General features: G+C 42.7%; 2 protein-coding genes across 2 annotated transcripts; both read left to right on the top strand.

Moving 5' to 3' along the window:
- The first annotated feature begins 954 nt into the window (after positions 1–954).
- Positions 955–1,913, top strand: OR6P1 (olfactory receptor family 6 subfamily P member 1). The gene has a single exon (XM_060643177.3). It carries the CDS (start codon positions 960–962, stop codon positions 1,911–1,913), a length of 954 nt encoding a protein of 317 aa, XP_060499160.1. The 5' UTR covers positions 955–959.
- Positions 1,914–11,121: 9,208 nt separating this feature from the next.
- On the top strand, positions 11,122–12,141 carry OR6Y1 (olfactory receptor family 6 subfamily Y member 1). Its single transcript, XM_060643178.3, has one exon. It carries the CDS (start codon positions 11,164–11,166, stop codon positions 12,139–12,141), a length of 978 nt encoding a protein of 325 aa, XP_060499161.1. The 5' UTR covers positions 11,122–11,163.
- The last annotated feature ends 3,122 nt before the right edge of the window (positions 12,142–15,263 follow it).

Here is a 15,263-nt window from a genome sequence, read left to right on the forward strand (position 1 = left end):
TGCACACAAGAATTGAGAACAAGGGCAGTACGTGTTATAAAACCATACGCAAAAAAAAACAACATTGTAAAATTTGTCTTGTATTTTTTTATTGCTTTGGTGAAATGTATGCTGATTACCAAATAAAATCTAATAGAAAGTCTTTTCAAAACACAGCCTCAAAAGTACAGGAAACCCCAAAACATGCAGATAGATACAGAGAAATCAATAAAAGGCTTGTAATTATAAAAATGTATTACAATACTTTGAATTATGAGTTCAGTGAGACAATGTAAAATGTCCATAGTTTAAAGACACATGTGCTTATATAATTTTTGAAACAGGTATTGGTGGGTATCATAGCACCAATATTTAGATTTCACTGAACATATAAAAGAGTGACATAGGAATCTCATTTAAAACGTCAGTACTCACACGCAGTGAAAATTAGATTCCAGGCAACTATTTAAATGCATGACCAAAAGTACATGTCAAGTTTACACTATGCAAGCTAATGTATTGTTATTTTATTTTATTTATTTCATTTTATTTTATTTATTTTATTTTTATTTTATTTTATTTATTTTATTATTTTATTTTATTTATTTTATTATTTTGTTTATTTTATTTTATTTTATTAATTTTATTTTATTAATTTTATTTCATTAATTTTATTATTTTATTTATTCCATTGTATTTCATTTTATTTTGTTTTATTTATTTTATTTTATTATTTTATTTATTTTATTTTATTTTTTAATTTATTTTATTTTATTATTTTATTTATTTTATTTTATTTTATTTTTTAATTTATTTTATTTTATTATTTTATTTATTTCATTTTATTTATTTTATTTTATTATTTTATTTTATTTATTTCATTTTATTTCATTTTGGGTTTTTTTTTTTTTTTTTTGTGGTTGGGAATGGCTTTCTCGTTCTTCCTGTTCTTTTTTCAGGTGGTCACGTGGACAGAGACGATGGGAAATTGGAGCAGAGGCCACATAGCGGAGTTTGTGTTGGTGGGCTTCCCTACCTCTCCGCCCCTCCAGTGCCTCCTCTTTGTCCTCTTCCTGGCAATTTACCTGTTGACATTGTTGGAGAACGCACTCATCGTTTCCACAGTCTGGCTCACGCCAAGCCTTCACCGCCCGATGTACTTTTTCCTTGGCCATCTCTCCTTCCTGGAGCTGTGGTACGTCAATGTCACAGTTCCCCGGCTTTTGGGAGCATTTCTTACCCAGGAGCGTAGAGTCTCCTACGTAGGCTGCATGACTCAGCTCTACTTCTTTATTGCCCTAGCCTGCACCGAATGTGTCCTGCTGGCGGTCATGGCCTATGACCGCTACCTGGCCATCTGTGAGCCCCTCCGTTATCCTAGTCTCATGCCATCCAGCCTGGCCATTCGCCTCGCTGCTTCCTCTTGGGGTAGTGGCTTCTTGAGCTCCATGATGAAGCTTCTTTTCATTTCCCGGCTGTCCTACTGTGGACCCAACGTCATCAACCACTTTTTCTGCGATATCTCCCCACTACTCAACCTCACCTGCTCTGACAAAGAGCACGCAGAACTAGTAGACTTCCTCTTGGCCCTGGTGATGATTCTGCTCCCTCTGTTGGCCGTGGTTTCATCATATGCTGCCATAATGGCTGCCCTCCTCAGGATTCCTACTGCCCAGGGACGTCGCAAAGCCTTCTCCACCTGTGCCTCTCACCTGGCAGTGGTAGTTATCTACTACTCCTCCACCCTCTTCACCTATGCACGGCCCCAGGCCATGTCCACCTTCAACCATAACAAGGTCATCTCTGTGCTCTATACAGTCATTGTACCGTTCCTCAATCCAGCCATCTACTGCCTGAGGAACAAGGAGGTGAAGGATGCTCTCAGGAAGTCGGTCCTGGGCAGATGCCACTATCCGAGGGATGTCCCAGATTGATGTGCAGCAGAACCTAGGAGGCAGGAAGAAACAAGGTGGCAATGATACCACCTGAAAGAATCATAGAAATAGGCTCAAAGGGAACATAAATATCAGTTAGTACATAGTTTGGCTGAATAGTGTCTGGGAATCTCCCGATACAAACAAAAATTTGTGAACCATTGATCTTGTACGGGGTTTCCATACTAAGTTTGGATTGGCTGCAGAAGAGTCTCCTGGGGGCTGTTAAAATGCAAATTCCCCGAAAAGAAAATCTGTAGAGGGTACGATAGGGCATGTCTAGGTTGCAACTCGGCCATGCATCACTTTCAACTTCCTAGGAACTCTTGTTTCATAGCCAGTTTGAAGTTCCCAACTCTAGATCAAAGCCTTTTATTTTATAACTGAGAAAGTAGAAAAAAGGGGATTTACTGGTGGATATGTCAAGGTGATGGGGGCTGTATTGCAGCAATGTCAGAGATCAAAATTCTCCAACCCTGCTCCCAATAAGAAATCACCAAAGTACCATGATACCCCAAGAACTGAAAGTCATGTCACCTACCTAAACAATATTCTGTGCCTCTCCCAGTCTTCCACCCACTGCAAGTCAAGGAAGAGGAAAACGTAGTGCTGGTATTCACCTATGTGTGCACCAAAGAACATGGCCAAATATTCATCTGAATCTCCCTTCTTTGACTCCAGTGGGTTACCAAGCTGGTTGACCTAATGAGGGTTGATTCAGTAGTAAGTGAAATGCCTTAGAAAGTGTTTATATAGATTGGTCCCAGAATCTTCTCCAGCACTATGGGCAGCTTCTGTTTTAATTAGTTGGTGCCTGGGTTATACCAGTTGTGAAATATTTTAAGTTTTGTTTCTGGGGCAAATGACGCAAGAACAGAAAATGCCTTTTTTTTTCCTTAAACCCGTGTTAGTTAACATACACTGTCGTATTGGTTTCAGGAGTAGAATTTAATGACTCATCACTTACATACAACACCCCGTGCTCATCCCATCAAGTGCCCTCCTTAATGCCCGTCACCCATTTAGCCCATGCCCCCCACCCACCTCCTCTCCGGCAACCCTCAGTCTGTTCTCTGTATTTAAGAGTCTCTTACGGTTTGCCTCCCTCTCTGTTTTTGGAGACAAAATAAAAGAATGAGAGGTGGGATGCAGGTATCTCTAGAATGAGTGAGATGTCTCAGATTCAAAGGCTGAATTATAAACATTCTTCCAAGTTCTTCTGAGTTCTGGGAACTTGCTTGAATTGCTTAGGGAGATTTTCGCAGCCCGACTTAAGGTTACTTTCTGCACCTTTGAACCATGTTCTGTGTTTCTTTAGTTGTAGGATTTTGTAGAAACATAATCAAGAAAGTGCTGTTGAGCAAATAGTCAGAAACACAAATTGTCACGACGGACGCATTAGCTTATTCTGAACTAGGCTTTGGGGAAGAAACAAAAACGATTTTGTATTAAAGAAAACTACGGGGTCAATAATCATTTTAGGTTTTCCAGGGTGTAAAAGGAAACAACAGCGACAACAAAAAGAGCCAAGGCATTTGACGCTTTTAAAAGTATAAGTTGCTTGATGTTTATAAAATTTCTAAATAGTCTTTTAAAGAACCGTCTCTGAGACTGTCTCTGTTTACCCTCCCCTCAGTGTATTCCCTTTTCCTTTCCTGGAGTTATGGAAGGCATGGCCTTTTACTGTGAGAATTCTGCTCCCCGAGCCAAGAAATGTCACTAGTTTCACTCCAGTGAGTCCCTGTTGTAATGAAAACACTGTCACCTACCTCATGTGCTTGCTGTGAACATTACATAAACAATGTATGTGTGAGTAAAGTGTTAAAATCTTTTCTCTTGAAAGATAAATTTTGCTGTGGATTCACTTCCTTTTCCTCCCCAGCTTTATCGAAGTAGAACAGATGGATAAAACTCTAAGGTACGTAAAGTGTACCACGTGACGATCTGAGACGCATGTGAACATACACTGTGAAAGCGTTCACCTTTGCTTAACTCTCCAGCTCCGGACTCTTGGAAGCCTGATAAATGTTATTAGGCAACACTGCTTGGGGTACAAACGGCCCCTGATGAGTAAAAGTCCTCTGGACCGGAGAATAATGCGAGTATTCTAAGTATCTGGGGAGAAGTCACAGCTTCAGGCTACTTCTGTGACTTGGCACGCCTTTTGCTGGGAGCCCTGGAAGCCAAGGATGCCAGGCACCTGTTAGAAGAGATGATGGCTCTTTGGGGACTTCAGGGGTCCAAGTCGAGGGGGACCCTGTGCCCTTGTGTGTGAATCTCATGTCCTCCCTCCTGCCCTGTGACTTTGAATCCCAGAGACCAGCTCCTTGTCTGTTTTCAGCACCCCTTCCACAGACGAGAAATTCCCGAAGCTGCCGTGCTGGGATGTTGTGTCTCTGTCCTATATTTCTCTAGGGGAAACTGATGCCAAGTGTGTCCTTTGGGGGGGTGTGGGTTGGATTATTTGGTGATTCCTAAGATCTTTGGGCATATAATAGCTAATCACGTAAATAGTCAATAAATGCGAAGCCCCGTCTTTATTATCATTTTGTCAAAAATAATATGACTATGGGCTTCTAACCAATGTGCTGTTCTACTAACCATGCCTCAAACTCACTCTTATGCAAAATGAGATTGGAGGACTGACCGGGGTCCCTAGAACGTACGTGGAAAGCTGGGCTCTGATCATCCTTCGTAATCATGTGGAGAAGGTGCTATGTTAACCAGAAAGTCTAGCGTTTCCACTGATCCGACCTAAAACTATTACAGCACGCCAGCGTGCCATTGAGTAGACTCAGTGAGGTTCACGCTCCTTTTAAACGTGATCAGGATGGGGGCATCTGGGTGGCTTAGTCGGTTGACCGACTGACTCTTGATTTGGGGTCAGATCATGATCTTATTGTGAGTTCAAGCCCCATGTCGGGTTCTGGGCTGACAGCACAGACCCTGCTTGGAATTCATTCTCTCTCTGTCTCTCTCTCTGTCTCTGTCTCTGTCTCTCTCTCTCTCTCCTCTTTCTCTCTCTCAAAATAAATAAAAAATAAACATTAAATTTTTTTTAAATGATCAGAATGTATCTTAACTCTTTTTTTGGATGTTAACATAGAACATAAATGTCCTCCTGGGATTTTAGTCTTGGATTTTGGGCTTGATCCTGACCCTCTGGGTATCTACATAGTACCGAGGGAGGAGCTAGAGACTGTCAGCTGGTACAAATGCCACCATTAGGGCCCTTGTCATATCACACTCATTCCCAGCGGGGGCAGTAGCCCTCCTAATTTGTTTTTCCCCTCGTGTGAGAGGTTCCCGCAGTGTGTTCATTGGTGTAGATAGCTCACTTTTCTTCGCTGTGACAACCCATCTTTTTCAAGCTGAAAATATGCCCAGCCCTGGCCATAAATCCACATCTCTGCGTCACATGTTTGATTCGTCAGCTTTTCTTGTATCTGGCTGGGAGTGGTCGTATATCTCGTTTTTGTCCAATAAACGGAAGTAGAAGTCTGCTGGAGAGGATCTCCTTTTCAGAGAAAGATGTAGCTGGCACTGGTGTTTCCGCTTTCCTTCTGTTGAACTTGGCTTTGATGCCCGGAGCTCCAGCAGCCGTCCATGAGGTAACAGACATGAGGAGGGAAGTTCAGCACTGAGGCTGGAGGCGCAGAAATGCATAAAAATCGTGGGTCTTCGATAGCATGCTTGAGAAGTTGAACCAACACGAGCAAATACCTACACCCATGTTTATTTTTTATCGAATGATAAAAATTAATTCCCATTTGTTGGAGGCCCTGTAATTTGTGCTTCCTTCTTATTTTCAACCTAATATGCTTGCTGTAATACATTTACCTAACTTTTGCCTTGCATCGTTTTAGAATTTTCAAACGGTTTTTAGTTTTAGGGTCTCTTAAGTTTGTCAAATGAAATCTATTTTTGTACGTTGCCAGAGAAAGATCAGGACCCACCCACCCCCTCCTGCCAAAGCTCCTATTTTGCCATTCCGGGAAACGAAAGAGTCACTATGCCTTTAAAGCTGTAATTCACAGGTTAGCCAGAGAGAGGCTGGTTATTTCTCAGACGCTACACCTGCAATTCAAAAACCTCCTGCAAGTCAGTCTTGTATTCTCTTATTTTGTCATACTTTATTTTGTTTCATTTATTTATTTTTTTTTAGGTTATGAACATGTACTCAGTGGAGCCCACTTTTCACCAGAGAGGCATAACAGAAGGGAAGTAAGGAAGGAGCATGTGTTCAAGTCAATTATGATTCTTTAAATGCAATTAATTCATTTTAAAACAGGGGTACCATTCGTCACGATTAACTAAGAAGGTCCTTGCATTTAAAAAGGAAACATAAATTATGTGATTTTTTATTCATAAAACGCCACATAGAAAGCACAAAATGTGATTATCTGCCTCAAATTTTTAAATAACTTGAGAGGAAATGGGAAACACACAATTTTCAGAAATAATTATAAACACAAAGAAAAGGGGCGCCTGGGTGGCTCCGTCGGTTAAGCGGCCGACTTCAGCTCAGGTCACGATCTCGCGGTCCGTGAGTTCGAGCCCCGCGTCGGGCTCTGGGCTGATGGCTCAGGGCCTGGAGCCTGCTTCCGATTCTGTGTCTCTCTTCTCTCTCTGCCCCTCCCCCGTTCATGCTCTGTCTCTCTCCGTCTCAAAAATAAATTTAAAAAAAGTTAAAAAAATTAAAAAAATAAATAAATAAATACAAAGAAAAATGTGAGTTTCCCCGGTAACTTTAACTTCTACATTTAAAAATTACTCTATCTCTCCTTACCCAAGCTAAGTGCGTATTGATCCGGAATATTTTTCCAGACTCAGACATATTACAATTTGTAAGCTCTGCCCTTTTTCTCACTCAGCTCAGAGCTGTAGTCTCTGCCCGTTTGTTCAATAAGGTCCTTAAATTAACTGTGTTCTTTTCTTCCGTGACAAGAAAGAGTCAAGAGTGAACTTAGAATTCCATTTTTGCTTTAAGTGCTCAGCGTTTTAACTACCGCTTTTTTCCTTTGTACCAAGGAATGATTGTAAACAGTTATCACCAAAAAAAGATGGTATTTTGTTTTACTAACTTCTGGGTTACCATCATACCAAAGGTAATGTTACCATCGCCTTTTAAAGATGAGGAGTGCAGTACTTAGAGAGACTTGGGAGTTTATTCGCCTCACAGAGCTACCCAGGAACAATAAAAACTCATGTTTTTCTTTTTTTTTTTTTCTTGAATATATTTGACATATAACATTGTCAAATTGATAGCAATTTATTTATCCGATTTATGGTGTACAATGTGTTACTTTGACACGTTTATGCATGGCAATATAATTGTCTTTGTAGCTGTGTCGAGCACATTACATACATACAGAACCATATTGCTGTCTATATTCATCATACAGTGCATTGAAAACTATGGCTTTTTTGTTTTCCGTTCCAAGTGTATATCCTTAAACACCCTCAGTTCTATTTCTTCATTCTCCACTCCTTGGTAACAACCATTTTGTAATCTGCCTTTTATGACTTGGACTTTTTTTTTAAGATTCCACATATAAGTGCTCGTCTTTCTCTGCCTCCTCTCACTTAGCATAAGGTACTCAAGGTCCATCCATGTTTTCTCAAATGGCAGGATTCCCTCCTTTCTCACAGCTGACTCCCGCTGTGCATACCCACCACCTCTTTCTTACCTGCTCATCCATTGATGGGCATTCGGGCTGTTTTTGTGTCTTGACTCCTGTGAATAATCCTGTCATGAACACGAGGGTATATATCTCTTTGAAATACATGTATCTTTTGTATCTACTGAGTTACTGACACATGAGAGTCGTGTAGATGTATAGAGCTGACACTTGTGTGCACAACATCTAAGGGTGTTTGGGGTTTGTATACGGGTGTGTGCACATGCTTGGGTCCCCGAATAAGAGCGGGCAAATGCCATTCTGATTTTCTGCTGAATGGCTTTGGTTACAGCACTCTCTTCCCCCAGAGGATCTTATTATTTGTGAGACCATTGCTCAGAAAGAGAAGAGCCCACACACACACACTTTTCCCTCACCTTCCTCTGCCCCAGAGTCTGGCAGGGAGGAAAGCAGTGTGCTCCAAGCCTAAGGTCCCTCTTGTGTCATTTACCTTGCCAGCTCTTCCCTTAGTATTCCCCTGGGGTCCCCTTGGGCCCTGGAAAGGCCAAATACATTCCTGAGGGCAGTATCTGTGGGGAGGTCCCCTGTGGGTGGGAGTTGGTACCTGCCCCTCCAGTAGCTTGGAGACAGGCAGAGAACAAATAGCTCATTCTGTGCCCATCTTCAAGCTGAGCAGAGACACACCCAGGCTGGCCCAACACCTCTTCGAGCTTAAGGACACCACCTTCCTCCTCTTGGTCTACATGACCTCTCCTCTTTCCTCGGTTCAAGGTGGCCATGCTTGACAAGGCTGGGAGAAGAGCCATAAGTTACGTCACTGAGACAATGGTGGGTTGAAAAGACTCTCAGGTATTTCCAGGGGATGGTTGAACATCATTTTCATTTAAATCACTGATTCTTGGGAGCTTTCATTTTATTGATATTTTAAAACAGTTTGTCTTCTTTGAGCTTACTATGGGAAGTGTAGCTACAGGGCATAGTTGGGGAGTGAACTTAGGACATATATAGATTAATTTCACTGCAAAATATTTCTTTTTGAGAGAGAGAGAGAGAGAGAGAGAGAGAGAGAGAGAGAGAGAGAGAGAAGCAGGGGAGGGGAAGAGAAAGAGGGAGAGGAAGAACCCCAAGCAGGCTCCATGCTGTCAGTGCAGAGCCTGATGTGACACTGGGACCCACAAACCGTGAGATGGTGGCCTGAGCTGAAGTCAAACACTTAACTTACTGAGCCACCCAGGCGCCCTCCTAATTCTTAGTCTTAAATTCCATGGGCCACATTGATTTCCAGCTTCAGGTCTGAGGCATGCCTTCTGAGAAGGACAGTGTCTGTTGCTGAAATCCTGAAAATATATTGCATTGTCGCAGTGCTGGGGGGCACTGAGGAGGAGGGGGACATGTTCCAGGAAGAAAGGACTTCTGGGTGTGGTTCCCTCCTTACATATTTCTGGAATATAAAAACTCATGAGGGAATGAACCCAAGCACACAGCTGTGGAGACTGGTGTCTTGTTATTGTGAAGGAAGTGCCTCCCAAATGGAAATGCTACCCCCCCTCCTCCAGTAGCTGAAGACATGTCGATGTCATGTGTCCATTGGCAGGGACAGAGGTGCTGAGGAAAAGCCTGGCTGGAGGGGGTGTCTAAGCTGTTCATTAATGGGTTTCAGGTTGGTTGGACTTTCAGACTCAGAGAAGAGAGGAAAGCTGCTGAGGGAGCTTGGGGCTCACAGACCTTGCCTTTTTTTCAAGTTCCACCAACCCCCCCACTGCCTCCTGAATCTTAGGCCACAGCACACAGGGACCTTGCATTGGGTGTGTGTGTGTGTGTGTGTGTGTGTGTGTGTAGCTTAAAGGCTGAGTTCCAACAAACAAACAAAATTGTCGAATTGGCACTATTAGACCTTATTTGTTTTTTTTTGTTTATCTGCGTCTGTGTTCTTCTCTAACATGGATATCTAAGAGGTGGCTGTTCTGCCTTCCTTTAGGGTCCTAAAGCGAAGTCTGAGCAGCAAGAGGGAAGTGGATGGGATGGGCGGCCATTTTCCAGCTGTCACCCTAGGACCATTTCCTCAGGAAAAGCAGAGAGCCTCCCCTGGCTGCACCCCTATGTCCTACGCATGGGCAAGGTTGTTGAGAAAAGGAGAGTAGGGGGGACAGGCTCTGGCGAGATGCAAAAGGGAGGAATCAAGCTGTAGGTCACAGAGAAAGTCTGGGAAGGGTAAGGCACTCAGCATGGGAGGTTCAGAGTGATTCTCAGACGGCTGGTTGGAGACTGTACCCTGGGCGGGAATGCAGAAGGCTCAGTGATGGCAGAAGGCATCTGGGTCCTCCATTTTTTCTGGTATTATTTTCAAGCAACTTGTGCCTCCTTTACTCTAATACCCCTGGAAAGGTCCTACAGTCCCCTCCTTTCTCATTAACAATGGCTGTTGTTTAAGGGTGCCTGGGTGGCTCAGTTGGCTGAGTGTCTGACTCTAGATTTCAGCTTAGGTTATGGTCCCAAGGTCATGGAATCGAGTCCCACATTGAGCTTTTTACTGGGTGTGGAGTCTGCTTGAGATTCTCTGTCCCTCTTCCCCTCTCCCTGCTCATGCTTGTGCTCTCTCTTTCTCTCTAAAATAATAATAATAATATTTAATAATAATAATAATAATAATACACAATGGCTGTTGTTTCCACCATGTAGATCTGTGTTGACTTTGTTGGCAGGGTTTTGGGAGAATTTAGCAGTGTATCCTGGAAAGGTCACAGCAAATGTCCATAGGAATTTAATTTAAAATCTAAAGTTCATTAGATGTTTACAGATGTGGTGAAATTATATTATATCCACCTTAGAAACAAAAGAACTAACATTCTGAACATTAAGTAGTAAGCTCACTTACGTGGAGTTAGACGAAAGTGGGATGTGATGTCCTTTTCCTAAACTCCTAATCCAGCACTCCATACAATGGATCGGATCAAAGAAAACATTATCTTTTAGGTTACCCATTCGATTTTGTTCTCCAAGAAGCTGGCAAACATTCATATCAGGTTTGCTATTAATCCTGTGTGTTTGCTCAAATATTGCTTCATTCAAGATTTACAACCTTGTTAAATAGGAAACAAACACACAAACAGAAGAATTCTTTCCGTACAGATAAGTGGAGTCAGAAGACTTCTCTGGAAGTTATGCCAATTATGCCTGGGGCGGGGGGGGGGGGGGGGAGGGGGGCAGCCCGCGGTGAATACCTGAGTTTCTGGCTTCTTTACATACATAGCAGATGGGATTTCTTGCTTATGGTGAAGGGGTGATAGGAAGGCCATCCTCCTATGACCAACAGGGAAATACTGGAAAGGCACAGAATTAATTTGGAGTCAGAAGTTTCCAATTTCACTTGTGTGTACCTTGGACGAGTTATCTCTCTTGGCTTAAGTTGACAAAAATTAAAATATAAGCTCCCCAAAATACATGATGGCTCAAAAGTTCTGGTTCTGATCATAATTTAGGACAAAGTAAGGTATAAAGGCAGGAGAACTTCTCTTGTGATGACTTTGCTGCTGGGGGGTCTATCATTGGTGGTTGGCTCGTGCTCAGGAAGTGGAAAAATCTGATTCTGTCTGTGCCCACAGCCAGTTATGATCACCAAAGTTTTGGAAGCAGGTAACCACACAGCAACCATACATTTCATTCTTCTGGGATTTCCAACACGGCCAGCCTTCCAGCTTTTCCTGTTCTTCGTGTTCCTGGCAACCTACCTACTGACTCTGCTGGAGAACGCTCTCATCATCCTGGCCATTCGCGGTGACAGACAACTGCACAAGCCCATGTACTTCTTTCTGAGCCACCTCTCCTTCCTGGAGATGTGGTATGTCACCATCATCAGCCCCAAGATGCTGGTGGACTTCCTCAGCCATGACAAGACCATTTCCTTCAATGGCTGCATGACTCAACTTTACTTCTTTGTGACCTTTGTCTGTGCAGAGTACCTCCTCCTCGCTGTTATGGCCTTTGACCGCCACGTAGCCATTTGTAAGCCACTACGCTACCCAGTTATCGTGACCAACCAGCTCTGTGGTACCCTGGCGGGGGGATGCTGGCTCTGTGGACTCACAACTGCCACGATTAAGATGGTTTTCATAGCCCGACTCCACTACTGTGGCAAACCTCACATCAACCATTATTTCTGCGATATTTCTCCGCTCCTCAGCATCCCCTGCGAAGACCCCTCGCAGGCGGAGCGAGTAGACTTCTTTCTGGCCCTCGTGGTTATTGCCATCCCCCTTTGTGTGGTCGTGGCGTCTTATGCCACCATTCTCAGTGCCGTCCTCAGGATCCCTTCTTCACAAGGCCGCCAAAAGGCGTTTTCCACCTGCGCCTCTCACCTGACTGTTGTCATTCTCTTCTATTCCACAACCCTTTTCACCTATGCCCGCCCCAAGCTCATGTACACCTACAGTTCCAACAAAGCGGTATCCGTGCTCTACACGGTCATCGTCCCCCTCCTCAACCCCATCATCTACTGTCTGAGGAACCGGGAAGTAAAGGCAGCCCTCAAGAAGACCGTACTGTGCAAAGGAAGTCGTTCCAGAGGGGATGTGGCTTTGAGCAATTAAACGCTTATAGACTCCCTTCAGGCCTGAGTCAGGAGGCGATGGTTCCACATCCACACCCCACACTCTGGCCCTTGCTTATCTATCCATATCCAGTACCTTAGCCCTGCTCCCCTGTGTGTGCATGTGTGCGTGTGTAGACGCAAACGTGGCTAAAGAACCATATTCGCAAGCGGCAGCCTCTACCTCTAGCTCAGCAGACCGGTTTTAGACATTTCCCCAAACCTCCTTGAAACGAGGGCAGATTTTTCTCTCCCACTAAGATACAAACCCCACGAGAGGACAGATGCGTCTGTCACACAGTAGGTGCTTACTACATACTGTTGCAAGGGTCGCTGAATAAATACATTGAGCGAAAACACTGAAGACGAAGAGGGCAATTGTGAATACGGGTTGACGGCCTCTGTTCCACCTGGTCATTGGCATTTCTTTTTCTTCCTCGCTCCTCTCTGTTCTGCCTTTCCTCTTACAGACTCATAGGTGTGCTCGCTCTCTGCCCTCCTCCTTCCCGTCCTCCTTCCCTCCTCGCTCCCTCTCCCCACCCCCTATTTTTCCACAGAGACAATGGCATGCGTTCACCCAAATAAAGTCACCACCTCATCTTACCTGACTCGTTTGCTGATTCAAGAGCACAAAGCCAATGAGCGGCCCAAGCTTTGTGGAGACCTCAGCAAAACTTTAGGAGGCATACCTTGCGTTTTCAAGATGTTAAGCATTAAAAACCAAAAGCTTTTCTGTATTTCCGGAGCACGGATTTTAGTAGCAATTACTTTTCACTTCTTATTTTACGGTTAGCTTTTTTAAAATCAGCTTTGTGGGGCACCTGGGTGGCTCAGTCGGTTGAGCGACCGGCTTCGGCTCAGGTCATGATCTCAGGGTTGGTGAGCTCAAGCCCCGCATCGGGCTCTGTGCCGACAGCTCGGAGCCTGGAGCCTGCTTCGGATTCTGTGTCTCCCTGTCTCTCTCCCCTTCCCCCACTCATTCTCTGTCTCTCTCTGCCTCAGAAATAAATAAACATTAAAAAAATAAAATAATAAAATAAAATCAGCTTTGTAAAGTATAATTCTATTCAATAAATTTCACCTTATTTTTATTTTTTATTTTTTCTTAAAGTTTATCCAATAGAGAGAGGGAGGGAGAAAGAGAGAGAGAGAGAGAGAGAGAGAGAGAGAGAATGCAGGAGGGATACAGAGAGAGAGGGAGAGAGAGAAAATCTCAAGCAGGCTCCACACCATCAGCACAGAGCCTGATGCAGGGCTTGAACCCTCGAACCTGAGATCGTGTATGAGATCATGAGATCTCATGACCTGAGATCATGACCTGAGCCAAAACCAAGTGACCTGAGATCATGACCTGAGCCAAAACCAAGTGTCAGACACTTAACTGACTGAGTCACTCCTAAATTAGGCACTCCTAAATTTCACCTTTTTAAATCGTACTGAATTTTGGAAAAGTGGGCAAGTTGTCAAACAACAACAATCACTAGATAGAACATTTCTGTCATCCCCCAAAGTTCCCTTGCGCCTTTTTTCATTAAATCTCCTGCTCATACCCCCAGACCTAGCTACTGGGGAGTGGTAAATTTTTTGTCACTTTTGCTTTGCCTTTTCTAGAAATTCACATAAATAGAATCATACAATCTGTGGTCTTTTGTGTCAGACTCACTTATCATAATGCTTTTAAGTTTCTCAAAAATTTTTTTCATTGAAGTATAATTAACATACAGTTTTAAATCAGTTTCTTTTTTTCCATTATATTGCTTTTATTTTTTTTAAATATGAAAATTATTGTCAAATTGGTCTCCATACAACACCCAGTGCTCATCCCAAAAGGTGCCCTCCTAAGTGCCCATCACCCACCCTCCCCTTCCTCCCACCCCCATCAACCCTCAGTTTGTTCTCAGTTTTTAAGAGTCTCTTAGGCTTTTAAATCAGTTTCAAGTGTGCAGTAGAGAGACTCAACAATTCTATGCATTACTCAGTGCTCATCATGATAAGTGGACTCTTTGTTTTAAGCCTTTTTTTTTTTTAAGTTTTATCTATTTATGTTGAGAGAGAGAGAGAGAGAGAGAGAGAGAGAGAGCGCACAACCACCTTCAGCCTTAATGACCTGCATAAAGGTCCGGTCTCCAGATACAGCCACCTCAGGGGGTGAGACTCCAATGTGAGTTTGAGGGACCAGAAACATTGAGTCTATAAGAAAGAGTATGTAGAATTGACATCACTTTCCCCTTAAACATTTGATAAAATCCACCAATGAACTAATCGGGACTAGGGAGGTTTATTTGTGAGAAGTTATTAACTGTACATCCTATGTTTTTTAATAGATATAGGAACAATGAGGTTATTGGTTTATTCTCTTTTTTTATTGGCTTATTCTCGAGTGAGCTTTGAAAGGATGTCTTTCAAGTAACACGCCATTTGATTTGTCAAATTTGTTAGCATAACGTTGTTCATGGTATTCCCTGAAATGTCCACGGTATATGTAAGGAGGTACTTATTTATTGTTTAATATTTGGGTAACTTGTGTCTTCTTTCTTTTAACCCGTTCCGTCTCCCTAGAGATTTATCAATTTTATTTTTTAAAAATCAGTACAATTGCTGGAGTCTATTGGTCTTGGGTTCCTTTTCTCCTTACTATTTTATTGTGTGAGGAAAATATATAATATCCTTTCTTCTGCTTACATTTGACTTATTGTAATCTGTTCTTTCTCTTGTTTCTTAAGACAAAAGTTGAGCCTACAGATTCGAGTCTCTTTTGTACTGTAAGCATTTAATGCTATAAATGTTCCCTTGAGTACTGATCTAGCTGTATCCCCCAAATAATTTTGATATATCATGTTGTCACTTTATTCAGTTTAAACTAACTCTAATTTCCTTTTTGATTCCCCGCCCCACCTTTGGCCTATCAGCTATTTAGAAGTGTGTAATTTTAAGTGTTAATCATCTGGTCTGTTCTAGATATCTCTTCGTCCTTGTTTTCTTGTTTAACTTAATTATAATCAATGAACATCCTTACATATTAATTAAATCTTACAAAATATCCTGAGACTTGTTTATGGTCACGCACATGGTCTATCTTGCACACTTGAAAAGAGTATGTCGTCTGTTCGGGCGTACGATTTC

This window comes from Panthera onca, chromosome F1 (assembly GCF_046562875.1).
Source record: "Panthera onca isolate mPanOnc1 chromosome F1, mPanOnc1 haplotype 2, whole genome shotgun sequence".
NCBI classification, from domain to species: Eukaryota; Metazoa; Chordata; class Mammalia; order Carnivora; family Felidae; genus Panthera; species Panthera onca.

Coding starts and splice junctions, on each gene's coding strand:
- OR6P1 (XM_060643177.3), top strand. CDS start 960: ATGGGAAATTGGAGCAGAGGCCACATAGCGGAGTTTGTGTTGGTGGGC.
- OR6Y1 (XM_060643178.3), top strand. CDS start 11,164: ATGATCACCAAAGTTTTGGAAGCAGGTAACCACACAGCAACCATACAT.